The sequence below is a fragment of the Aristolochia californica genome, unplaced genomic scaffold (assembly GCF_029961685.1).
Source record: "Aristolochia californica isolate CCGP_79_NKW_82.1479 unplaced genomic scaffold, dmAriCali1.0.hap1 SCAF_10, whole genome shotgun sequence".
NCBI lineage: Eukaryota > Viridiplantae > Streptophyta > Magnoliopsida > Piperales > Aristolochiaceae > Aristolochia > Aristolochia californica.
The window spans coordinates 3,537,771-3,565,585 of NW_027181771.1; the positions used below are offsets into that span (position 1 = coordinate 3,537,771).

Below are 27,815 nucleotides of genomic sequence, written 5' to 3' on the forward strand. Positions count from 1 at the left end.
TTCTCTTTATTTCAACAACTTTACCATGGCTTTTTAAGCCTCTAATTTGAAAGAAAAATCATTTGCTGAATTCCATGAGAAGTCTAGGAAACTTTTATCTGGGTGACAGGATTATGAGCTTCAACGCCAGCTACAGAATCAGGAATTCACGATTAAACACTTTCATGAGAACTGTCAAATGCTTTCCATGAGTGAAACAATATCGAATTGACTTAATCTGTTTACAGGAAGTTCCATGATTAAAAACTGAAGCCCGCGACGAAGGGATCCGACTGTCCAGAAGGGTAAGTTCTTGACTAATAAGATCCCTGCAAGCAGAGGGTAGAGCTGATAAAGAGTAAATAAGATTAAGAAAGAGAAAAACGAATAGGGTTTCAGAGATGTTATACCTCAACAGTGCTACGAATCGTAAATCCACCTGGAAAGAACAGAGGAGGCAGGCTCTCATGGCATAATTCTCTCTTTTATCTTTTAATACACAAAATTATAGATATTTACTCTGTACATTCTTCCGGTGAGCCAAAAACAACCGGGAAGTCTGTGGGAGATAATATTTTTTTAATGGTGACTGTCTGTGGGATAAAGAGGAAAAACCCCAACTGAAGACAACGCCCACAAGCACCTTAACGGCCTAACGGGTAACCGGCGATCCCTGGTCATTCAAGGCCAGCTTCATCTTGTCCCTCCAGAACCGATCGTACGTCTGTACATCTCCGCCGCTTCTTTTAGCCTCCACCACCACCAACGTCTCTGTCAGTGGGCGGATCTCCACCACGGCACCGAAATTACCATTATGTCCTTCCAGATCAATCCTCCACCCTCTCCCTCTTTTCACCTCCAAACTTTCCCCTCTCGCTAGCCCCTCCACTTTCTCTATTATCTTCTCCGCAACTTCGGCCGACACGAATCGTTCAGGCTCCGGCGCGCACGGCTCGCTGACCAGACCGGAGAGGTCTAACCCGGGCGAGAAAGAAATGATGTCGAAGGCGTTCAGGTGCCTCAGCTCCGCGCATTCTTCTTTGGGCTCCTCTTCGTGGAACTTCTTCTCCTTGAGCCCCTTCTTGAACCAAGGATCGTTCACGATCTCGTCCACGGTTATACGCGTCTCCGGATTCGGATCTAGTAGCCGGTGAATCATGTGCTTCAACTCTGGCGATGTCCACCGCGGGCACCGGAAATCGCCTTTGTAGATCTTCCGGTACATGGCCATGATGTTGGGATTATTGAAGGGAAGGTAGCCCGCGTTGAGCACGAAGAGGATTACGCCGCAGGACCACAGGTCCACCTTTGCACCACTGTAGCCTCGCTTCGCGAGGATTTCCGGCGCGACGTAGGCAGGTGTCCCGCATAAGGTGTGAAAGAGGCCGTCGTTCCGGATCTGCTCCGACACGGCGGAGAGGCCGAAGTCGGAGACTTTGAGATCCCCGTTCTCGTCGATGAGGAGATTCTCCGGTTTGAGGTCACGGTGGTAAACTCCACGCGAGTGGCAGTACCCGACGGTGGAGATCAGCTGCTGGAAGTGCCGGCGCGATACGTCCTCTGGCAACCGGCCCTTGGCTACCTTGGCGAAGAGCTCCCCTCCTTTTACATACTCCATGATGAAGTAGATCTTCGTCCGAGAGGCGAGGACCTCGTACAGTTTGACGATGTGCTGGTGCCGAAGCCGCCTCATGATGGCGATTTCACGCTTGACATGAGAGACAAGGCCGGATTTCATTACCTTCTGCTTGCTGATCGATTTAATGGCAACGCTTTGGCCGGTTCTAACATTCCTCCCGTGGTAGACTTTGGCGAATGCTCCACGGCCGAGTAGCTTCCCAATCTCGTATTTTCCATGCAGGAGCGAAGACTTGTCGCCGGATTCCAGCATCCTCGTGCTGGAAACCGGCATCGTGGATTATAAAATTGGGGAGTTCAGCGCCTTGCGTTGCTCAAGGAATCCCTGCAATCGATATTAACAGGGCTCGAGTGCAATCGACCGGCTTCTCTCCTATTTAAAACGAATGTACAGTTTTTTTTTTTTTTTTTTCTCACTGTTCCTTCAGCGGTTTTATACAGCCCGGATTTTCAAACTGCCAACGACCGTAGACGTACACGTGTCCATATGATGTTCCGGGAAGCACTAGAGTCCCGTAGAACCATGACACGCTTTGTGGCTCCAAAAATTCGCACGAGCAAAGGAGCATTAAAAAAAGGGCGAATTGAAAATTTAAAATAAAAAATTAAGTATTTGTGATTAAAATTAAAGAAGTAAATTAATAAAAAATATCGATATTCCCTTATTGGTAGTTATTGCTAAGAGTTGTTACTTGAGAAAATTTCATTAATAACTCTATTAGCAAAAAAATTATACAAAGGAGATCTCAGCTCTCTTTTAAACCACAAGGATGCTCCAATACATGATTATGAATTTCTCCTTGAGATTGATCAACTAGAATCTAGCTTTAGCAAATTCTCTTGTCTAAATTTTTTCACTCTAGATTAGTTGTAAGAAAAAAAAATAAAAATTTAAAATAAAACTAATACTCTTTAATGCACAAGAGAAAAAGTTTATGGAGCTTGAATTGCTAGTATGCACAAAGAATTTGAAAGAGATATGGAATTTTTGCAAGTTTCAAACTTTTTTTCTCTCAAAAATGGGTTTCTAAAGCGATTTCAAATAAAAATAGTGGTTGAATGTAATAAGTTGACCCTAAATTCTCTTATTACTCTTCACAAGACATTTGGGGGAAAATAGTCTCCCCCCCTCAACTTAGGTATCCGAACTTTAGGTATCCGGGGGTTCTGTGTTGTTCCGACGAGAGCGGTGGCCGACTGATTTGATGGTGGCAGCAGGCGGTGGTAGGAGGGTCACGACGACGGGAGAGGGTCCAGAGTAGCCGCTCTAGTTGGGGTACGACGAGGCGAGGGCGACGCTATGGGAGTCGACGACGACGACAATGAGAGGCAGAGAAGGCGATGAGCGGGGGGAAGGATTAAGTGCAGCGGCGGCGGAAGGGGCACCGACGACGAGAGGGAGAAGGGAGATGGAGACCGAGAGAGGAAATTTCAGAGGAAGAAGAGAGAAGGGAAGGAGGAGACGAAGAGAGCGAGGGCGGGAGAGAGACCGAATTCTTTTTTTTCGGGAGAGAGAGTGAGAGACTCCTGAAAATTTGCCCCATCCCACCGCTCGTTAAATTAATGAGTCGGCTAGCGAACCGACGAGTTGAACCTGGTTTTGCTCGAGCTCGAGCTCGTTAACTTAAACAAGCCCATTTCTGAGTTTGAGTTCGGCTCGAGCTCGATATATAACGAGTCGAACCGAGCCGAACACGAGCCGGCTCGATTCGAAGCCACCCCTAAATTCATGCTCTTTATAGCTCAATATGTCAATTCTCTGTATGATGGATCAATTAGTTACATTGACCGATCATGCTTTTGCCAAACTATATTTTGTATGATCCATAAAACCCATGTAGGTTTATTAATTATGCTTTATGACATATAATGAATGTTTGATTTTAAGCATGGTGATGTAGCTAAGGGGTTTTGCAAGTTTAAAACTTTATAATGCATCAGTTAAATATGATTATGAGAAATATGTCCTAAAGCTCCAAAGTCTCTTTACCTCAAAATCAGAGTTTGGTGTTGTCTTATTCACATGGCTGGACTTCTTGAGATATAGCTTAAACTTTAATCTTCATTTGTTCACTTGTTATTGCTTCTTCAAGATAACTTGACACACTGTTGAGGTCGAGGTTTTGCATTGAGTTTTGCCGGTTCTTTGTGTAGACCTTAATATTTGTCTCTTAAAGGAATTGCATATGAAATGTTTGATTACAAATATTAGTATAAACGTGATTAAGTTTTATTATCATCAAAATATAGATAGAAATCAACCTAGGTAAAAAACCAATCAACTCTAGAAAACTAAAATACACGATCCATCTTCTTTGTAATTGCTCCCTCTAAATTTGTGTATTAAATTTTGAATTAATGCATGTAAAAAAGAGGAACTAGTGCTTGACCGGCCTAACAGAGGCTAACAAGATAGAGAAAGGACGTCGATCATTGAGTGAAGGAGGTTTTTCTATAAAAGATAGTCAGTCTACTTTGTAATTGCTTTAATTAGAAAATTGCACGGAGTTTATAAAATTTTGAACACAGTTGGAAACTTTAAACCAGTTGAAGTAGAACTGGCTCTACTACTCAGTTCAATATCTTTAGGGTTTGTTTAGAACTCCAAAAAAAAGAAAAGAAAATAAAAGAAAATTAGACTTTGACCATTATTCTTTAAAAATTAATTAATAAAAAAATATGATCATTATTTCATTTTTACTAACTATTTTTATGAATAATAATGAATAAATTCTGATTTTCTTTTATTTTCTATGGCTTATAAAGAGACCTTATGGCCCCGAGCGTGCGAGTTGGGCTAAATTAACAAGGTAAACCCTAAGCCTAAGCCAAAGCGGATGAGGGCGGTTGTGCTCTATTGAATCTGTGGTCTCTCTACTGTCTGCTGCCTCCGCTTCTTGTCTAAGAGCTTCCAAAACCCTAGTCGTGTTTCGCCAGACGCAAAGTGTTAAGAGGAAGCCTGGCATCCTGACTCATTACGTTTCTCCATTTTTTCTTCTTGAGCTTGTTGGGTTTTAATTAAACCTGCGGACAATGGCTACTAGCGAAAAGACGGTTTTGCAGTTCGTTCCCTCGTCGTCGAGCTTATCTGCTAAAGTTCATCCCGTGGTTATATTTAGCATCTGTGACTGCTACGTGAGGCGTCCAGATCAAGCAGAACGAGTCATCGGAACTCTGCTGGGCTCTATCCTTCCTGATGGCACTGTTGATATCAGAAACTCGTACGCCGTTCCTCATAACGAGTCCTCGGATCAGGTTTTAATATAATCCACTTGGTTTTTCGCCTTGCCTTCATACTCTATTTCTGAAGTTGTCTGATTCGATTTTTTTCTTGGATTGGTTTGGATTCTTGGGGCCTTTATTTTGGGATTTTGGTTTGGATTCTATACTTTCTCCTCCTCAACCACTTTATTCTACTAGAGGTTTGCATCTAGCTTCACAGGCTTTTGGGATCCCGTGATGTTAGTTTCTATTTCCCATTTCAAAAACAACAAAAATATAATTTTTTTTTCTAAACCTAACGACCCTCTGACAGCTTCAAACATATTGAAATCTTAGTGAGCCAGTGTGTATAAGCTATAGATAATTCAGTTCAAATATGTGTCCTCTAGTAGGATATGTTCTCGGATCTGCTGCAGTATGGGCACAATTTATCTACTCCTAAATAAGCACTTGATAGTGTTCCTAAAACCAACATTACTGCAATACAAGTTTGTGGAATGACCAGGCAAGTACCGGCATCTTAGTTTTTCACAGTCTTATCCTTTAGTGTTTTTCATCGTAATTGTTTGCTGCTGTAATAGTTTCCCATTGATGTTAAAATTTTAAATGAAATGAAAAGAAAAGGGAGTGCTGCTTTTTTTGGTACTACTGTGTGAGCTTTTTTTTCTTTCTTTTTTATTTTTAACAAAAGCATGACTGCTTAGTAAGTTGTGGTTGGTAATTGATAAAAGGTAGATTTTAGTAATATTGTGTCACTTTGTCTTTTCTACAGGTTGCGTTGGATATTGATTATCACCATAACATGTATTTGTCTCACCAGAAAGTGAACCCAAAGGAAGTAATTGTTGGATGGTAAGAGTCTCTTACATCAGAATTTTAGTATTTGATGAATACAGGGACTAAAAGCTTCATTTTATTTTTTTTGATTTCGATCTACTCTTGATGTTGAATAGTTGTCTTTAGCATTTTGCTTTTGTACCATGCGAATTGTAAATATATATACCACATAGTTTGCAGGAATAGTTCTATGGGCATGTGAGGTCCATGGTGACCTCTGTGTAAAGGAACTCGTAGTAACTATTGGCTTATCTCATGTTCATGAGCCTAGTTTGCATTTTTTTCTTCAAATCAGTTAAGACATACTATAAATATTTTAGCAATGCTTTATCATAATATAAATATATTGAATTTTTGGAGAAAGAAAATAATTCATTATAGGTGTGTAAATTGAGTACAATGAGTCTCTATTTATAATAGAGGAAATATATAGAATCAAAGTAAAATTAAACTACCCATGTCCCAGATAAACCCAAAATCTAACTCCTAAAGATAAGCCTTAGAATAATTGAACATTTGTAACATAAATAGAAGTTTAAAACAACTAAAATTCTTTGAACTTGAAACAATTATGTAAAACTTCCTCCTATGAGACTCCTATAAGATTTTCTCATATTAATTATTCCATTATGAGATTTCATCCTATGAAAGTCATGTGAGATTCTTTTATAATTCTTCTTCAACATTTCCTCCCAAGTTAGAGTTTTTAACTTCATCTTGTAAAGAAAAAAATTCTTGGTCGTCAATCTTGGTCTTCAATTTTCTTTGGTTGAAAGAATTCTTCATTGATGCAAACTTTTAATCTTCTGATCTCCCTTGTTCTTTGATATTTTGGTCACTTATAAAATTACCATAACATGTGGAACAAATTACTTTTTTCTTATACTTCTCTCCTTCCATCTCGGGATAAAATAGGTTGTAAATATCCAGTTTGGACAAAACAAATATAGATGAAAAAAAATCACTTCTAACCATATAATAGAACTCCATACACCATCAAAATGGTTTAGGTAATAACAAATCCGCTCAATTTCAAAGGCAGGAAAAAAATGCCCAATGTTGGGGCACAAAAAAGAGATTACTCACTTTTTAAAGGTAACTCAAACAAAAAATCACCTCTTGGGTGAAGAATAAAAGACTTAACTCAAACTGGATGTTGGGTGCACTCCTATTTTGTGCAGGTACTGGATCTATAGGCTTGCAGAAATGATGGAACATAAAAGATGGTAGTTTGAAGAAATACTAGAGGGAAACAAAGATAACTACGTTCATACTTTAAAAGGAAGGATGCCACAATGCAACACTTATACTTCCAAAATAACTCTAAAAATTTCAGTCAGAAGAATTCGACCATGCAACACTACTTTCAAATCAAGTTTCTGAAAGAAAATAAGAAAAAAAACTGCTTATCGGTAGAGTATGATAATTACTAATTTTTTTTTCATTTGGAAAAATTCTAGGGGGACTGTAATGGTAGAATCATAAAATTAACAAAGTTTGACCAAATGTGACCTGAAAGGAAAATTTTTAGGGGTGAGCTAAATTTTTCGGAGATGACGACGTGGAAATATATGCAATAGATGTAAACAAGCAAGCCATCTCAAGGGAGAAGATCTTAGGTCAAATTACTACATGCAAACTCCCCTTGAAACCAAATAATAACTTTATTGAATTTTTATAACAATTCGAGACTGGACCAATTCTATTTGTTTGAACTAGATTTATTTGACCCAGACCTGGATCACAACTTCATATATTCCTCCATCTTTGGCAGCGGCTTTGGCATGAGGAACTTCAATGTTGTATCTAGGCAGAACTTCAAGATGCAACAAACAAGGCATGGAGGAAGCTTCCTCTTCCTCATCATTGTCGTTCTGATTAGTGCGAGAGATTCGAATCCTACAAACAAGTCAAGACCAAAAAATAGGAAACTTTCAAAATAGAAGCTACAACAAGATCTCTTAGTTCAACTAGGAGACTGAATTCCAGAGTCGAATTAGACTCCACTAAATCTCCTCCTACGTCTTTTCTTCTCCGTTTAAGTGGATTTCTTTTTTGTCTTCAACAATGCTAAACGTTTGCATGGCTGATTGCTTGAAGGAAAGTTCTTTGATTCAAGTTAAGAGTTGTATTCGGATGCAATCTCAAAGTTATAAAGAAATAAAAAAACAATCCTAGTGAAATAAGCAATTGCTTAAGTAGAATAGAAACTGGAAGTTTTTGAAGGATCACCTCTGCATCTATCGGTCATTGCGATGATTGCTTGATGTGGAATTTATAGAGTCAAAGAAAGCCTTATTTTGGAACAAACTTGATCTTCTAGTTGTTGTAGGAGGAGTGTTGCTTGATGGTTGGATGGATCTTCAGAAAATTAGGGAAGACACGGTAGTAAGGTACTTGAGCTGATTCTTCTCGTGTTGTCGTTGATTCTTCACCTTAGTTTTCTCGTACCGTTACTGGTCAACTCAAGAACCTCAACAATAAGGTACTCGAGGATTGCTTCTGAGTAAACAGTTGTAGTTGCACCAACAAGCCCATTGGTAGTGATTCTTGACTTTAGAGGACAATGAATTCTGCCTTACTGGAGCCTCGCTTGAGAGGACGTGGAAACAGGCTACTTCTTATTCTTGTTCACGGTTGTCTTTTGGCTCCTTTTTGCAATAAGAGCTATCCAAGGGCCAAAGTTTCTTGGGTCCTCTGAAACTAATGCATGAGTTTGAACTCTTCATTAGAAGCAGCTGCATGGAGCAGAATTCTTCTAATCAGAAAGGAGACTAACTCATTGAGGAGATTTCTAAGGTTATGCTCAAAAGGCAAATTTGGTCGAGGAAGACGAGGCAAAAAACGCTGTTGTAGGCACTAGGATTAGATGAGGCAAAGAAACAAGGAGGAAGATGATGATAGAAGAAGGATGTGGATTTCTAAAACAAATACTCTATTTTTGAATTTCTAGGCTTGTGAGATTGAGTAGGAACAAAACGAAAACTGAGATATATAACTAGGGCAATGAAAAAACGCTAAGCTAAACTAAAACCCTGTTGGGAGAGAGAAACACATCATCTATATAAATTTATAGACCTTGCTCTAACTCCATGTTGAATTTATGGAGAAAAAAATAATTCATTGAAGGTGCTTAAATTGAGTACAATGTAAAATTAAATTATCCATGACCCACATACACCCAATGTCTAACTCCTAAAAACAAGTCCTAAAATAATTAAACAATTGTAACATAAATAGAAGACTAAAATAACTGAAAGGCTTCTAAACACTTGTGTGAGACTTTCTCCCATGAGTCTCCTATAAGATTCTACTATATTAATTGTTCAACTGTGAGATTTCTTCTTGTGAAAACCATGTAATACTCTTCTATAATTGCTCTTCAACTATATATTTATATTTACATAATATATATTAGCAATTTGGTAACCACAAAGAATCATTCATGGTCAAAATTATGGTGAGGCATACCTGTTCTCTGATGTCGATTGATATAATGTCCTGCTTGTAGGTATTCAACAGGCTTTGGTGTTTCAGGTGGCAGTGCATTATTTCATGACTTTTATTCCCGGGAAGTAGCAAACCCTGTGCACTTGACTGTTGATACAGGTTTCCAGAATGGAGAGGCTATAATTAAAGCTCACACATCTGTCAACTTGTCTTTAGGGGATAGGCCACTTGCTGCACAATTTCAAGAAATTCCTTTGGATCTCCGCCTGATAGAAGCTGAGCGTGTTGGCTGTATGTATCTTGTTTTTATTTTCTATTCTCATACATAACCCAAAATCTCCTATCTGAGACTTTCAATGTGCTTCAAATTTTGAATGTTAACTTCTTACATTGATGTTATGGGTACTATTACTATTTGATTTATTTATCAAATTGGTGAATATTTCATTTAAACTCTCAAGGCAGCATGCTAGTTTACAAGGATCCTGAATTTGTTGTTTGTGAGGTCCATGATATCTGTAGTTCTAGGGGTCTTTATCCCTAGCACCAAATTGATCACTCGTTAATTAAATCTGTTAGGAACAATGAAACATATGCTTTTCCCCTGATCCAGAAAATAAGCATATCGTTACTCAAAATCTGTTAGGGACATTGTGCTAAAAATTCATCATGTCCAGTTCCAGGAAATATGAATAATTGGCCTCTTTGTCAGTCCTATGTTCATGTTTTATATTTTCCCTTCAAGAATAGTTTGAGGAAATTCATTAATCATCCGACAAAAATTAATAATTTTCACTTATTTTTTCTCCTGTTTTAGACTGCCTATTTCACTGAATTTTTCATAAATCCTGTTTTCCATGATGGCAGTTGATATTCTCAAAAAGACTACAGTGGACAAAATCCCCAATGATCTGGAGAGTATGGAAGCTTCGATGGAGAGGTTGCTTGCACTGATTGATGATGTTTACAAATATGTGGATGATGTTGTGGTGAGAAATGGACCTTTTTAGAATCCAGTAGTTTTTTTTTCCTTGTATTCCGTCCTATCTTTGTCAATATGATCTATGTGTCACTTTTTAGTCTGAACCATGATATTGTACCAAATTTCTTCACAGGAACACCGCATTGCTCCAGATAATAGAATTGGGAGAACACTTGCAGACACTGTGGCATCTCTTCCTAAAATGAGCCCTGGTGCCTTTGACAAACTCATGAATGACAGATTACAGGTAAAGATACTTCATCATGGGATTTTAAGTCAAATACAGGTTTTCGTATGCATTCTACTCACCTCGTTGTTTGTGTTGTTTCTAGGATCACTTATTGTTGCTCTACCTAACAAGTCTCACCAGGACACAGCTTAGTCTAGCGGAGAAGTTAAATACTGCTGCTCAGATCCTGTAACTTCACTTGATTACTAACATTTGCCGCTTTAGTTTTCTTGACTGAGAGAAGGCTTTCTGTTTTTGAGGAAATTCTACAGCCATTTTCAGACTGAAACATATTTGCTAGAAAAAAGAGCTTATATTTAAGAACTATTGGATCAGCATCCCTCGTTTCTTGATTATGTGGACCTTACGGTTTTTCTTCTTGGGGTAACCCTGTTCTCGTTAGCCTTCTTCAAAGAGTGGCTTCTTCGAGAGTGAGCTGAACTAGCATCTAAGAGATCCTGTCATCCCAAAAGCTTCCAGTTTTAGTTTGTGGATTGGCGAAGAAAGCTGAAAGTGTAAAAATTATGATGAAGAACAAATGAGAATTACTAGAAAGCAAGAGGATGAAATGGTTGTGATAATTCAAAAGAAGGGGGAGAAGCTCATAAATGAGAGGGAGGAAATAGAAAAGGAAAATAATGTGTGAAGTTGGGTCTAAATTTAAGATCTTTACATTTACTAATTGATGTGAGATTATTCCTTAAACGTACTTGGTAGTACGTAGGTGAAAGTTGAGTCAGGTAACTTTGCTCCACAAGAGAAATTAGATCCCGATGTCAACCATTAGCTTGGTCACTATGTGATGTAGCAAATGTTTGAAAATTGAGACAAGGTTTGAACTCAAAATCTCTCAAAAGTGTGCAATAATGGTGGTTTTATTTGTAGATTATTTATGAATTAATGCATAACATACAAATATGGGGAGTAGGAAAGTAAGGGGGAGTAGAAGTGCATAGCAACAAGTACATGCAATAGAAAAGGGGAGAAATATAGTAAAAAATGACAGGAAGAGCATACCTATAGTCCTTGTTGGCCCAGGTGGAGTCTCAAGAGGGGGGTAAATTGAAAACAAAAATTTTAATTCAAGCATTTTTTTATGTTTACAAACAAGTAATCAAAATTGTATGTACATGCACACAACCACAAAGAGGCAAAAAATTCTCTATTTTACTCTACTAGAAAATATTATAAAATAGATTTAGGCTCTCTTTAAGCCAATTGTAATACCCAATTACCCTATCCTAATCTCTCCCAAAAGATATTTCCTTACAACTAGATTCTGGTTTTAGTAGACATTTTCCTTTCAGAATTAAGATTCCGAAAAACCTCTTAAAAGAAAATAGAAAATAGAAATTTACACCTTTTGGAGAGACAACCACTCCCAGTGAGATTTCAAACTTTCGATCATTTAGTCACATTCAAAAAGTATGTAGAGCTATGGAGGAACTTGGAATGCCAAGAAATGCAAAGAGATGTGAAGTATTAGTCCAAAATGAGATTTTTTCTTACAAAGGGTAAAATCAGGAGGTTATGTACAAAATATTTGTTGAAACCTTGGGTATGCTAATAAATTGCTCAATGAATACTTAAGATTGAGTTTGGGTTCTTGTTTATAAAGTTCTTAGCAAAACTAGTCATTTTAGATCGTTGATCGAGTATACTTTTCATTGATCAATCAATCGACCACTAGTGATTATATTTTTGAGCTCCTATGGTTTTTTTATATAGAACCATCCATCAATTAATTTTCACTTTTTTTTTTAAAAGCAGAATGATTAATCAAGTTTTCTATCATTGATCGATCATGCTTTATAAACTTGTCTGGTAAGATTTGAATGATCAATCATGCCCATAGAGGTTGATCAATCATATTTTATAACTTCTTCCTTGTATAATTTTGCATTGTCGATCATCCTAAGGGGGTTGATGGATCAGGCATTATAAGTATGCATTTCAACTTTGTTTTATGAATGATCATGCCTACAAAGGTTGATCGATTATGCATTATACTAAAGGCTTGCTGAACATTGGACGATCGATCATGCTTTTTGGAAGTATATATTATTAGGCTCTAAACATTATATTATAGGCCAAAATTGGATGAATGAAAGATTCTAAAACATTTGAATAAGTTTGAAAAACATGGTTTAAAAAAATTGCATGTCCTATGCACCAAAACATACTTGAAGTATTGGAACTTGGCTAGCTATCATCATAGAAATAGAATTTTTGAGATTTCTCTTTATGACTTAGATTCCAGGTCTTCAATTTTGCGTTCTTCCTCAATGTGTTTCTTCAAGGTGTCTTGTTACTTTATTTGGGTCGAGGTCTTTGCGTCAAATTTGTTAGTTCTTGCTTATAGACCTTATAGTTGTATCACTTGAAGGAAATGCATATGAAATGTTTTGAATTACAAATTATTATTATTAAGAGTAACACTGAGGGTAGACAACAAACAAAAAAAAAGACTTATATATAAAGAACTTCAAACCGAAGATCTATGACTCATATTTCCTAGGTATAGAAGTTTTGCAATCTAATCATTGCATTATCTTGTCGTAGAGGAAGTATGTTCTTGATTTATTAAAATAAACCAGAATGCTTGGATGCAAGCTCATTGATACACCAATGGAACCAAACAGTAAATTGTATTATGAATCTGGGGGTACTGGACAGTTCTAAGGTTTGGTTGGAAAATTAATTTATATCACAATCAAAATAATTGACATATCTTATTTGTGACTGTCATCAGTCAACCTTGACGGTCTCATTGGATAGCACTAGAGAGTACTCTGGTATCTAAAGAAAAATATAGGTCAAGGGTTATTATATAAATTCAATGGACATACTAATATCGAGTGTTTTGCATGCAAATTGGATTGGCTCTCTAGATGACAGAAAAATAACTTTCTGTTATTGTACAACCTCGAGAGGTAATTTAGTCATTTGGAGAAGCAACAAAAAAGATGTTGTAGCTAGGTCAAGTGTTGAAGCAGAATACAGGGTCATGCAGTGAGTGAACTGTTATGGCTAAAATCCCTCATGAAAGAGCTCAGATTTCAGATAACTAAGCTTATGCAACTCCACTGTGACAACCAATTAGCTATTCACATTGTAACCAATCTAGTTTTTTCATGAAAGAACCAAACACATTGAAATTGACTATCATTTTGTTCGAGAAAATTACAAATAGGTGTCATATCCATGCAGTTGTTCCTTCCAAGAACTAATAAGCAAATATTTGTACAAAAGTTATTCCTACAAGCTCCATCTCAACCATATTTACCAAGTTGGGGATATTTGATGTTTTTGCACTATCTTGAGGGGGAGTGTTGAAGTAGTGTGTGTATGACATCTATTGTAATTAAGTGAATGAGTGACATAAGTTGTGATTATGATAGATTTTATGTTTTTTTTTTAACTCATGTACTAGAGTTTCTACCCTGAAACTATAAGAATCAAGCTAAGGGGGAGTACACAAAAATTCGTGCTCTAATTTTCTTTCTCCGTCTCCTTTCTTGCCTTACGTGCCTAGCCTTCTCTCCTAAACTCTCTTCTCTTATGTCCTCCTTTCTCCTTCTTATTCTCCTATACCCTAGTTGTTCTAAGAATAGAACCTTAGAATCTAACAAATGAGTTGAAAATATGTGTCATTGCCAATTCAAATAACTACAACAAGTTCTTCTCTTTGCCTCTCCCAGACAATAATGTTTGTGGTATATGGTTCGACAAGCTTCCACTCTTGTAAGAGTCCTCTCAATCGAGCAAAATATTCATTGAGGTTGTCTCCTTGTTTAATATTATACATTGCTTAGAAGATATCCTAAAGCTTTTGTATGCTATAAGAACTAGAATCCCAGTTGAATAATATTGTTAATTCTTCCATACTATTACTCAACCAATTGATTACTATGATGTCTTCTTTCAACCACTTCTTATTGTTGACATTCCTCTCATTAATGGAGGGAGGTGACTTTCAGATGATTGAACAAGTACCGAGGGATGATAAATCTCTTGATAAATTGAGTCTAAGAAGGATAATTTGAAACACCCTTCAATGGGATTGTAGTTATTTAAAAAAAAATGTTTCCCATAGTCATGAAAGGGAGAATTTGCTGACATGGTTGGAATAGACATTAGGAAACTTAAATACCAAACAACAATTTAATGTCAAAGAATAAGGGGAGCACAATGGCAATAAAGGAAGGGCACATTTGCAATTCCTAAGAGAAGTCTGAAATCATTTAAAAATTGCAGTAATAGGAGCTAAAACATTGGCTCCTCCTTTTGGCTTGCTTTCCACATATAGGAGAAGAGCTCTTTGTGAAAAAAAGAAGAAGCTTTGGGTGGTTCCGGCCCTCAAATTGGTTGTAGATACTAGGAAAGTAAGCAAGACTAATAATTGCAAGATAAAACAATTGCTTACTTAACAACCAAAGCTTCTATAATTTTTTTTTCTTCAAAAAACTGCCTTGAAGTCGTAAATTAGGGTTTGAACATAAAAACACTGAGACAACAACCAGGAAACTCAATGCCAAAGCCATGTAATGAAGTGTCATTTTCGAAAATCACTAATTGAATTCATGGAATGGTTTTAGGTGGTAGGTTTCAAGGATTAATAGAATAAGAGACTCGGAGGAAAAAAGGTTTGTTGGACGTGCATGCTGAATTTGCCATGCATGGGAGAATGAAAAGGATACACTTTGGCATGAAAAAAAAGACTTGGGATTCATAAACTCATCTCTCTACACTACAAGAAAAAAATGAGTTTAGCCAACAAAAAACCCGATAGTCCCTTCTACCTACGGATCTCAAAAATTTGCTCGGAGAATGTTTCACGCGAAATTTTCACCTTCCTAGGAAAAGCTTCTCCCAATGAGTTTTATAAATTTTCTGCAAAAAAGTTCAAAGTTCCCAACGAATTAAACAATTTTCTGGGCCGTTCTTTTTGTTTTCTTTTTGTTTCTTTGTCCTCATCTATCCTTGTGCAAGAACAAAACTAAATTGGAAAAGTTAAAAATTTATATTTCTACTAGTGAATTAAGATAGCTTGTGCATATCCCTATATTAAGATAACTATTATAAAATTTTCAATTAAATCCTCCTTTTAGTTTTTCTAGTTTATAATATTAAGGTTGGTAATGTTATGTGTTACAGGAAAAACTTGATGTCAGTTTCACTAGTAAATCGGCAACACGAGCGAAATTAAAATTCACTGGTAGAGTTTCTATAAAAAAATATTTTATAAAATAACTTCTTTATTCTTCTCCTTATTGCAACAGCCATGTGTGGTCTTCTCATGCAAACAAAATGTAATCAGGCCTTAGAACCCCTACTTTGATACCATGTTAAAATTCTAGAAATTTAATCAATAATAATTGAGAAGAAAAGAGAAAGAAAAAGAAGAAGATGGAGGAGATGGAGGAGGAGAAGGAAAAACTAAGCTCCTAGGAGTAATTGAAATGAACATGTGAGAAAACCTAGAAGATTGGTTCCCAACGCATGCATAAGACGTACTCTTCAGCCTTTATTTATAACGAATAACATTACATAAAAATAATTATGCCTTATTGAAGAGCAAATATGGAAAAATCTTACATGACTCTCACAATAAGAAGTCTTACAGAACCAAATTTATATTGAAGGAGGTCTTAGAGAAGAGTTCAGTTAAAAGGTGTTTTAGTTATGTTAGTCTTCTATTTATGTTTATTCGTTTAATTATGCTAGGACTTATTTTAAGTGTTAGACTTTGGGTGTAATTATGATGAGGGTAATTTAATTGTAATTGGATTCTACTATTTTTCTCTATTATAAATAGATGTTCATGTACTCAAATTACAACAAGTTAGTGAAGTTTTTATCTTTTCTAGAAATTCAACATACCCTTATACCAATGATAAAATAATGAGTGAAACTAAACAAAAGTTAAGTAAAAAACATATGACAACACTATCTTCAAAAATCTAACAAAATTCTATTTGAGCATTTGAATGCCCAACTTTTACTTAAATTTCATTTGATGCATATGGTTAGCTTAACTTGTTTGTTACATCAAAATTAGGTAGAGTATGAATTTTGAGACAAACTCCATACAACAATAAAGACATTCAATATGAGATTAAAATGGAGAGATAGGGAGGGCAAGAGATCTTGTAACCAAGAGAAACCAAAGAGAAGGCAAAGGAGACAAATGACAATATACTTCATGGGTGACATAACCTCAATGATTCATGTCAATGGGGAGATTATTTCTATAGTTTCAATTTTACATAGATTATTCAAAACCATATTTTTTTTTTTTTTTGTGTTGATTTAGGATAATCGATTTTCAGCTATCCAACACGTTTCGGAAACCGAGATGCCCACACCTTCCAGGCATGTGCTGCTTCGCCAGTTTCCTGCACAATCTCGCTGAAAGATTCAGAGAGCACCAATTGTCGACACTGCGGAGATTGAAGTGAGTACGAGGGAGAGAGGGAGGGACGCCAATGGGATCTCTCTGCAGCCACGGAGGCATTTCTTCATTTTTACTGTCTCGTACAGATACTGCCAACAAAAACGAGCTATTTGACTTCAAAAAGAAATGTTTAAGCAAATTCATCATTTGTGCCGGGCTTCCCAGAAACAATAACATCTGCGCAATATCTCGGACTGGAATTGACGAGAACACCAACAGCAAAAGGGAATCACGTGGCAAAATGGAGGAGTACAACGCTGCTATGAAGAGAATGATGAGAAACCCTTATGAGTACCACCATGATCTAGGTGAGTGTCTTCTAAGGTTCCTATTGGATTTTGAAATTTAGGTCTGTGTTGTTGGTAGTGTTTGTTAGGATGCTTTACACTTAATTTTTTCGTCCTTATCTGAGAAAATGCAACCCGCAAAGTTTCATGATTCGATTTTTGTGCTATTTTTTTCCTCTCTAAGCCCATGTTCCCGCAAGATGGAATCTGTTTACTTTTCCAAAAAGATAACTGCCTAATTGATTATTGACTGGGCTATCGAGATTGGATTGGAAGTTGTGGGAACTCGTTAGTTATAAGGGTAATTCCAGTTCATAGTGCTTGTTGGATCTCTTTTGTTCTCCTTTTAGCAGAACCACCGAAAGCAGGAATTATGCTATCTGCATTCTTGGGAAGGGAGTTCAAAGTGCTTGCAAGTATACACTAAGAGTAAAGTAAGAATTTGCTACTTTTAGGAAATAGTAAATTTTTCTGTAGTGGGTCTCATCTAGCTTGTTTGGCACGCCCTTGACCTTTTTTTTTGATAAAAGTGATAGGCACGTCCTTGAACTTGATAAGCAGGTTGAAAATGGCTGCATCCTCGGTTGGGCCATAACAAGATTGAGGTCCCCAAGCAGGCACCTCAACCACCTAGTTATCTTGTCTTCTGAATTAGATAATTCTATGGAAACCCCTGTTTTGACATAATGTTTCTCTGTAAGAACAGGTGAAAACCTGAAAATCTTAATGTTCTTTGTATTATTCACTTAAATCTCTTCAATAAATATTTAGTTGTTTCTGAGCTATAATTATGTTCCATGTTGTTTTCAGCAGTGACTATATGGGATAACGAAAGTAGGATTTGTTTTCCAAGTTAGATAATTATATGGGAACTCTTTTTAGTGACATAAATATTTCTCTGCAAGAACAGCTGAAAACCTGAGAACTTGTCTGTTTCTGTGTACTATCTGATGAACTCTTCAGCTATTATTCAGTTGTTTCGGATCGATACAGTATGTTCAATGTTGTTGTCTGCAGTAATATTTTGGGATAAATATAGTAGGATTTGTTTTTGTGTCGGTTAAATGCGTGTATATGTGTGTGTTAAATTCATTCATAAAAAATTCAAACCATGGTCCAAAACATGATATTGGTGAGATCTATTAGCCTTTAGATAAGTCGACCTAGCTAACTAATTTAAACACGGTCCGGGACAACATTCCATCATAGTTCACCCACAAAATCACCCTGCCTACATCTGTTAACTACATCTTTAGACAATACTTCAGCTATTTTATACACTTCTCTATAATAAATGTTGAATCCTCCACATAGTCCTCTTCAAAAAAAGCTTGCATATTAGGTTTCTAATCTTCCATGGTCCTAAACACTTCACATTCAGACAGTTCATATAAGGTTGCAGTCCCCATGAATCTCCACATATCATCATCATCACCTGCAATAAATCAAGTAACAAATGCACATTCCAAGAAATGCCTCAGCTTTCAAAGGGCCAGAAAACATGCAGTTATACTCTCACTTTCATCAGAAATGCATCCTCTGGTCTCTACCCACAAATTAGAAGCCTGAGCTGCCCCGTCAAATGTGGCCACAACTTGTTGCTTGTCAGGATTGCCTTCAAACGATCTTTTGCTTATTCTTCATGACAGGCTCAACCTGTGCAATGATTCCAAGGCTTGCATAAACACAACCTGACTTTCGTTTGACAGCACTGTTTTTTCAGAAGCAGTAATAAATTCTTTCATCAAATTCCAAATTTTCTTCAGGGATGCCCTTCCCATGAGGATTTCTACTTGAAGGTTCTGCTGTTCTTTACCCCCAAAAGCACTTTCAAGGTGAATATAAATTATGCTTTCTTAGTAAAAGAGGCACAGTGTTGTTCTTTTACCTCCAAAACACTTTCAGGGTGAATACGAATAATGATTTCTAAGAAAAAGGGGCACATTTGCTTGGGAATTTCTTTGAAAGGCAGAATAAGGTTGCATGCCAAGACCCATCAAATGACTCTCTAGAGCAGCAGCTCTTAAGAGAACACCAGACCACATTTGTTTAGCAAGTGCTGGGAAAGAAAATAACATACTATCTGCCGATTCTGCCTCATGAAGACAAAATTGCTTGCTGGATAGATAATCAGGTTCCATGAGATCAGCTTTTCTCTTACCATTCCAATGCGAGACATGGTCAGCAGTACCTCGGTGTTCCAAAATATGCTCGACTCGTTGAATGGAGGTAAGAGTTCTGATACTCCTGATTGCACTAACTACATACACTTCCCCAAATGCTTTGGGTCTCATACTTGCTTATCATCTTTATTAGTTGTTAGAACAGCGCTATTTAGGGGTGTTATTGCATTTAGAACTGTTATATTAAAAATTCTTTTGTTGGAAATTCATTGTAGGTAAATGAGATTTTTGAGTAAATTTTTTTAGAATTCTAGAGCTAGAGAGACAACGGGAATTCTTTTATATGTTTCTTATTAATACAAAATATAGTGTTAGTTTAATTAATTGGATTTTACAAAATAATTTTTAATATAGTTATTATATTAAAATATTATAATATTACTGAATCTTTTATATTAATAGAGAAATTATTATTATTTTATACTTATTAAGAATTTTTTATTATTTAAATAAAATAAATTTAATAATATATAATATTTAATCATTTAAGTAAAATAATAAAATAAAATAAATAATTCTGAATATTTTAAATTAAATTATAATTAGTAGATTATATTAATTTAATAAATGCATTGATTTAAATAAAGTGAAATGTTATTTAAATTAATTTTAACTTCTTAAAGTTATAAATAAAATAGTAATCCATATAATTAAAAATAATATTTAATATTTTCATTTTACTTGTCCATTTAATAATCGAGAAAACATTTTTAATTAAATATATTTAAGTATATTTTTATTTAGTTACTTAAAATTAGTAACATATAATAATTTAGTCATATAATTCTATATAGTTTATTATTAACTTCTATATATTTCATAAATGATTTAATTAATAAAAATAAAAAATAAAATTTATAATTTTTTATTATGCTAAACTCTATGAGTGCATTTATTTAAATAAAGTTCAATATTTTTTTTATAATAATATATTTAAGTAAGTTTAATCATTCAAAAATATATTTAAAATATTATTTATTTATTTAAATAGTTAATATATATCATGTGATTTTAGAATTGTTATATTTGTTATTAAAATAATCATTCATTTTTATTATTAAGATAATACGTGCTATTGTTACTATGTGAAGTTTTATCTTACTAATAATTTTTTATTACAGTGTCTCAATTATAAATGATTAAACTGTATTTAATGTAATTTTGTAATTATTACCGTGTATTTAAAATAATATATTTTTTCATTTTTATGTTAATGTTTTATCATATTAAGAATTTTTCAAAAACGTATTTTATCGTATTACTAAATATTTTATAATAATAAAGACGTTATATTCTTTAAAATAATTAAAAAAATATTATTATGAATGTAAAATTTAATTATGAGATTATAATAAGTTAAACGAGTGTGTTAATTTAGACAAAGTAAAATATGTTTTCAACTTAATTATAATATATTTAAATAACTTTACGTAATTATGAAATACTTAAAATATTTAACTTAATTTTAAAACATTGTGCCTAATATTAAAATATTTATCTGTTTTTTTTATTAAAATAGTGACTAAATTTATTTTTTCTTAGTTTACTTCCCTCTTTAAATTCCATTTCAGTTCTTGGAGAGCTGAATTAGAATTCTATAGTTACTAGGAAAGTTGGGGTTTCTGGAAAAAACTTTCCACAACTAATTCCAAACATGCTAACTCTGAAATCAGTATTGATATGGAATTGAATTCTAATTCTAGAGCAATTCAAGATAGTCTAACTCCCCTTTTATTATCTTCTCTACAATATCATCTTCCCATATACTTTGAAATAGAACTTTTTTCCATCTTTAGCATTCTTGACTCAAAAGCTCACACACTTTAATGCCTAGTGAAAGGATTAATTTTACTGTTTGCATTTATCAATAGATATTCTGTAACCCATGGGTCTGTCCACATTTTGGATGCTTTGCTATTGCCAATTACTCTTTTATACCCAGCCTTAACAGCCTCTCTGGTCTATTTATGCTTTTCCATATTAATGATTGACCTGGTATGTTTGGATTATTGGAGCACGATTTTGGGCAATACCCTACTTCCATCGTCTGAATCTATTTTAATTGGTCGCCGAAATCTGGGTCGACGCGATCGCCCACGCCAGGAGTCGAACTCGCGACGTAGCGCCTGCTCTGATACCAAATGTTAAGTACCTAGCCAATACTACCCAAAAGACCGGTCAGGTAAGTAGCGGAAGACCAAGTACTTAACCCAAGACCATAACATAATACCTCGTCCGACCACCTTAGTTGGCTTGCACACTTGTTTCGATCACATTAGTTGGATCTCTTGATTATTCCTTCTGCCCCTAAGAAAGGTTCTGTTTTATCATTAAAGCTACTCTAATTGTAACAAGAATGTGTCAACAACTAAGAACATTATTGGGATCATTTGCAATGTTGATTTTATTAAGGTTACCCAACCTTCCATGGGGAGGTATGTAGACTTCTACTAAGCAGCCTATACTCACACACTAACCAAAAAAAAAAAAAGTAGAAACTTCTTTTACCTATTTTTTTTTTTATCAATAACTAGGAATTCCAAGTTTTTTTTTTTTCAAACTTCTCTATCTTTTTCACACCTATACTTCTAGCAATTTCCCTTGTTTTGTCTTTGAACGGCATTAGCAAACTGAATTTTTGTTGATGTACATTCACATTTTGTCCAGCCTCATGTTGGTATTTTCGTAGCAATTTGCTTATGTAAACTAAGAAAAAAAGGAAGAATTTTGGAGAGAGAAAGTGAGGGAGACGAAGAAGAAAAAGAGGAAAAAAGACTGCATTCCAAAACAGTCTGGTTAGTGTATCTGGTCGGCCCTTAACCCTTTTATTAAATAGCTTATGTGGTTACAAGATAAAAAGACCAGAATACCCCTATCCTACCTATCTCACTTACAGCCATAAAAAAGTAATAAGAAAGAACAAAAATTACATCAGTGAATATATCTAATTTTTCTTGCTAACTAAACCTTCAGAATACAATACACTCTAGTAAAATTATCAAATTATCTCTGAACTTTAACAGTCCCCCTCAAGTTGGGGTTTATATTTCTACTAATCCAGCTTGGACCAAAAATCAACGAATAGACGCTTTCCAAGGGCCTTGGTAAATAAATCTCCAACTTGGTCAATGGTCCTTACATACGTAGTAGTCACTTTACTGTTTAACATTCATCATGAATAAAATGGCGATCCACTTCTATATGTGAAACTTTGGAGTACGTGCGACAAATATTGTTGCATATTGTTGCTTGGTTATCACATTTCAGTTCCATAGGACCACTTCCTTCTAGACCAAATTCTTGCAACACAAATTTTATCCACATAAGTTTACTTAAAGTTTGTCCCATCGCTCAATATTTTGCTTTAGCACTTGATCAAACAACTACTTTTTGTTTTTTATTTTTCTAGCTGATAAGATTACCTCCAAAAATACTCAATATCTGTGGTAGATTTCCTGTTTAACTTCGAGCCCACATAGTCGACATCTGAAAAACCTACAATATTTAAGTGTCATTGTGGTTCCAAATGCAACCCTTTTCCAGGAGCCCATTTTAAGTACCTTAAAATTCTTTGTGTTGACTCAAGATGCACTTTCTTGGAAGCAGCCCCTTTCTAGGAGTCCTTTTTCAGTACCTCAAAATTCTTTGTGTTGATTGAAGATGCACTTTCTTGGAAATGTCCATAAATAGACTTACAACTGCAAATGACATATCAAGCCTAGTAACGGTGGCATAATTAATTGTCCAACCAGTTTTCGATAAATAGTTTTATCACTAAGTTGTAGACTATTGTCATCATGCAATCAAGAGTTCATTTCCATAGGGGTGTCTATAAGTTTTGCACCCAATAATCCATGTTCACTCAGCATATCGACCACTTATTTTCTCTAAGATAAATTCATACCCTTTTTGCATATGACTACTTCTAATCTTAGAAATCAAGGTCCTTACTTTGAAATGTTGCTTGAGATGATTCCTCGCATCCTTGATACCTTCAACATCATCCCTAGTAAGCACAATATCGTTTGCATACACCGCTAGTACAACAATACCATATTGCTTGTGCAAAATAAATAGTAAATGATCATAATGACTTTTGATGAATCCAAATGACATTACCACCTTACTGAATTTCTCAAACCATACTTGTGGGCTTTGTTTCAAACTAGATATAACTTTCTTGAGTTTGCATACTTTATGTATCTACCTCTGAGTAACATACCCCGGAGGTTGCTCCATGTATACCTCCTCTTGCAAGTCTCCTTATAAAAAAAACATTTTTAATATCAAACAAGTATAAAGACCAGCCCTTATTGACAACCACCTACACCAAAATCTGTATAGTGCTAAGCCAAGTTGGAGGGAAAAAGTGTCAAATACATCAACACCATACGTTTAATTGTATTCCTTAGCCACCAATATAACTTTACCTTAAATCCAAAAAGAAATCCATATACATACATGAGAGAGAGAGAGAGGGCTCAAGTCCAGCTTCAGTTGGTTGCACCTAATTTTTTTTCTTTGTACAAGCTATGCCATATACAATAATGCCATATATTTTCTTTTATTTACAATAATGCCTATGTCTCAATTTTATTATTATAAATTGATAAAAATAAGAAAAAAATCTCAAAATAGCAACAATATGAATTCACAGGATAATAAATAAGATTTAAAATATGAAGAAATCAATTTTAAGTCATTCCATTCAATTTTAATGGTAAAAATGAAAATTGGTGCACTAAGTTTATATGGACTTTTTTGGCCATATGTATATATATACTGAGTTGCTGGGATAAGTCATCCAAATCAAAGTTTTCAAATTGTCCGATTTGATCCTGAATGATGCAGCTTGCATTAGTTCTTTACTTTGAGAGTTATTAAGCTTGTGTTTAACACCATTCAGGGATGAATTACACTCTTATTACTGAAAATTTAATCGTGGGTTCCCAACCTCAAAAGCCAGAGGATATTGACCATCTGAAACTTGAGGAGGATGTTGGTTACATACTAAATCTGCAACAGGACAAGGATGTTGACTATTGGAGAATTGACTTGGAGTCCGTCATCAAGAGAAGTAAAGAACTTGGAGTCCATTACATCAGAAAGGCTGTAAGGACAACATTCCCTTTGTTTATTTATTTTTACTAGTTGGTTTTTTTGCTATTGTTGTTTTTTATGTTATTGTCATTATTATTATTATTATTATAATTATTTCAATGTCCTTAGTTTTCACTAAAGATCTAGACTACTTTGGATCTTAATTTCCACAATTTTGATTGTGTAAGCTCAAAGTGACACGGAGTATTATCTGTGAAATTGGATCTTGTTAACGTCTGACTTTTGAATGCTTTTGTCTTATTGTTAGGCTCAGGATTTTGATCCAGATTCCTTGAGAAGTGTATTACCAAAGGCCGTCTCCTCATTGGAATGGGCCCTCTCTGAAGGGAATGAAAGAGTTTATGTTCATTGTACTGCAGGCTTGGGACGGGCACCTGCTGTTGCAATTGCGTACTTGTTTTGGTTCTGCAGCATGGATGTATGATTTAAATTTAAATTTATCTGTCAGTCATTATATATCTAAAAATTATTATGAAACTGTCAGTATTTGTAGATTTAACTCCATCCAGCCCTAGTGTTGTTCTTGTTGTGTTTTTTTTTTTTTTTTTTTTTTTGATAAAGATATGTCTTGCACCTTCTCAAAGATCTTGTGCTCATGGAACTTATCTTCTTCTATATGGTTGCTGGACAGCTCAATACAGCCTATAACACGCTTACATCGAAGAGACCTTGTGGGCCTAATAAGAGAGCAATCCGTGGCGCTACATATGATTTAGTGAAGGATGATCCATGGAAAGAGCCTTTTGATAGCCTTCCAGAATCTGCATTTGAAGATATAGCAGATTGGGAAAGGAACTTGATTCAAGAGAGAGTTCGTGCCCTCCGTGAATCTTGAGAAGTTATTGGTATGTTTCCTAACTTGCCACAAGTGAATCTTGAGCCTAGTTGTGATACAGTTTACCATAATGACAGTAATAACGTTGAGCAAACTATTCTATCTTTATTTACTTGAGAGCATGAAACAACTTGCTCAAGTTCTTCATTATACTCTATGACAATGTATGTTCAATCTTCAAATACTGATCCAGCTCTCATGTTCTTGTTCTTCTTATAACAACAAGTTCCCATTGTTTATAGGAAGTAGAAAATTTTGAATAGCATATATGCATAGAGCAAGGCCAACAGTAGACAAGTGGAGTGAGAAATCGAGAATCAGATTAAAAATATTAAACGATATTTAATAGCAAATCTCAGCATGAAAATTTTCATACGAAAATGACCGTCTTTAAAATGATATACATCTTTTTACAGCAATCTTGATGCTAGAGAATAAAATTTGCTGAACTTTTTCTTTTCAAGCAAATTAACACTTCTTTTTCGATTAGCAACTCAACACTATGTTAAGGTTCTATTGGCACAGTTTTGCTTCTGACAGATTTCTTTGCAAATTATCTTGTTGAATTTTGTGGAATTGGCAAGCATTGTAATATTTTTGTTTTATTTTCAATCTGTCATCTGTAGTTGGCCAATGATCTGCTTGGAGCCAGATTTAGAATTCCCTGTCGAGCTTGTCATTTCCATTTTGTAAGCTGCTATTGTAGATTGATAGTTTAAGATTTCATCTACATATAGATGCTCTTGTTGACCTTAAGCCAAACTTTCGTTTTTGTGGCTGGAATTCCATGGTTATTGGAATTATATGGAGATAATTGTGAACTTTATTCTATCAATTTCTCCTTAAGGAAAATTTCACTGTATCAAGAATCCCTTGTTAAACCAGATAAAATATGTCCGCTCTAGCTGTGGATTTGAGAGTTAGCCTTCTTCTTTGAAAACTGAATTGATCTTCTCTCAGAAGTCAGAGACAGAATACTGGAACATGATTTTGGGTATGTGGCCATTGAATTCAATTTCATGAATTGAAGCAAGGTGATCGACACTGCTGATGTTCACAGAGATGGTGCCAGAGTGATGTTTTAGATAACTGTTGTCTTCAATGACGGCATCCGACCATGATCGAACTGCTGAGATAACCCATTTCGCACTAAATGGTTTTTCGTATTAGATAAGCCGTGTAAATGGTTGTTACTTGTTATCATCTTTTGGGATTGAGCTCAATTACATTCTAAAATGATTGGACAAACTTTATAACCTAATTATTTTTATTAACACTGCTCAATGTGCCACTTTTTCCCATGCAATACTCTCCTTTGTCTAGGCTTATACATAATGAGCATGTAACATGTCTAATAACAATAATAACCTGGTTTTCATATCATGGAGTTCATACAACACAAATAACCTAGGGAATATACACTAAGCCGTGGCACATGATAGAACTTGTTCTATTTGATTTAGTGTGGTTCCAACCCAAAATAACTAGCCATTTAGGAGGTTTAGAGTTAAATCGTATAACTCAATTATTTTTATTAACACTTCTCAATGTGAGACTTTTTCTGATTTAACACATCTAAATTTGGTAGAAAGACCGACCTTGAGACCAACATCCCCCTATAAACAAGAAAATGTTTTAATAAATATTTTAATATTGTAACTATAATTTTTATTATTAAAAAATAAGTGTAATATTATCACAAAATGGGAGATCTTTTGTAAAAATAATTATTAGTCACAATAAATATTAAATATTTATGACAAAAAAAAAGAAAACTTAGTTGAGACAATAAAATAAGTTATCACAAAAATAGAATTTGGTGTAAATATAATTTCTATTATTACAAGCAATAACTATAATAATTGTCAAAAAACATGAGATCTTTCGTAATAATAATTATTATTATTAAAAAAAAAGCTATATTTTTTACATTTATTGTTGTTAGAAATTATCTAAGGCTTTTTAAACCTCTATGAGGGGGCTTTCATCCCTAGGCCATGGAAGCTCCATTTAATAAATGGTAGAATGGTTGAGAAAAACAGAGTCTTGAATTCACTTGGGCCTACTTAACAATGACATTTCACCCAATAAAGCGTTATTGTTTGTTTATCACCTACTACTGTCTCCTTTGTAAGTTATTTAATGTGTGAGATAGTGAGATCTCTTGAATATGATGGATTTGATCTGACTTTTTCTTTTTTCTTTTCCATCGTATTCTCGAGGGGTGGTACCAAACTAAACCGACTTGCAAATAGTTTGAGTTTCGATTCAATTCAGTTTTTATTTAACCTCGGCTCGAGTTCAAACTTGAAATAAGGCTCGTTAAGTATAACAAGTCAAACTAGAGATTTTCTAAGCTCGAATTGTTAGCATAATTTTTTTACGAAAATATATTTTACTCTAATTGCTCTCGTCATTCACTCTTTAGATAGTTGATAGTCATTTTTATTTACCTCAAAGACGATCAATTGTTCTGCTCTTTTGGGTCCCTCAACATCTAATGTTGTTGTTTGCCAATGAAATAAATATTATTGATTAAGGTATTTGTTATTTTTTTTAGGTCTATTAAGCTTGTTTACTATACATTAGTATGCT

The 27,815-nt window shown here is 35.0% G+C and overlaps 3 protein-coding genes across 4 annotated transcripts; 2 read left to right on the forward strand and 1 right to left on the reverse strand.

Annotated features, from left to right (window-relative positions):
• Positions 1 to 507: 507 nt before the first annotated feature.
• On the reverse strand, positions 508 to 1,891 carry LOC137940017 (CBL-interacting serine/threonine-protein kinase 11-like). The gene has a single exon (XM_068784916.1). The coding sequence runs from the start codon at positions 1,889 to 1,891 to the stop codon at positions 632 to 634; it is 1,260 nt and encodes a 419-aa protein (XP_068641017.1). The 3' UTR covers positions 508 to 631.
• A 2,531-nt stretch (positions 1,892 to 4,422) lies between these two features.
• Positions 4,423 to 10,675, forward strand: LOC137934092 (eukaryotic translation initiation factor 3 subunit F). Its single transcript, XM_068778313.1, has 6 exons — positions 4,423 to 4,872; positions 5,612 to 5,691; positions 9,188 to 9,417; positions 9,994 to 10,115; positions 10,242 to 10,355; positions 10,441 to 10,675. The coding sequence occupies exons 1-6, from the start codon at positions 4,651 to 4,653 to the stop codon at positions 10,528 to 10,530; spliced, it is 858 nt and encodes a 285-aa protein (XP_068634414.1). The 5' UTR covers positions 4,423 to 4,650; the 3' UTR covers positions 10,531 to 10,675.
• A 5,926-nt stretch (positions 10,676 to 16,601) lies between these two features.
• On the forward strand, positions 16,602 to 26,449 carry LOC137940849 (phosphoglucan phosphatase LSF2, chloroplastic). Of its 2 annotated transcripts, none has more exons than XM_068785976.1 (5): positions 16,602 to 17,102; positions 24,171 to 24,376; positions 24,633 to 24,803; positions 25,017 to 25,230; positions 26,181 to 26,449. In XM_068785976.1, exons 1-4 carry the CDS (start codon positions 16,826 to 16,828, stop codon positions 25,218 to 25,220), a joined length of 858 nt encoding a protein of 285 aa, XP_068642077.1. In that variant the 5' UTR covers positions 16,602 to 16,825; the 3' UTR covers positions 25,221 to 25,230; positions 26,181 to 26,449. The 2 variants fall into 2 exon arrangements, with proteins under 2 accessions (XP_068642077.1, XP_068642073.1); XM_068785972.1 differs by lacking the exon at positions 26,181 to 26,449 and adding an exon at positions 25,847 to 26,113 and having other exon boundaries at positions 16,603 to 17,102.
• The last annotated feature ends 1,366 nt before the right edge of the window (positions 26,450 to 27,815 follow it).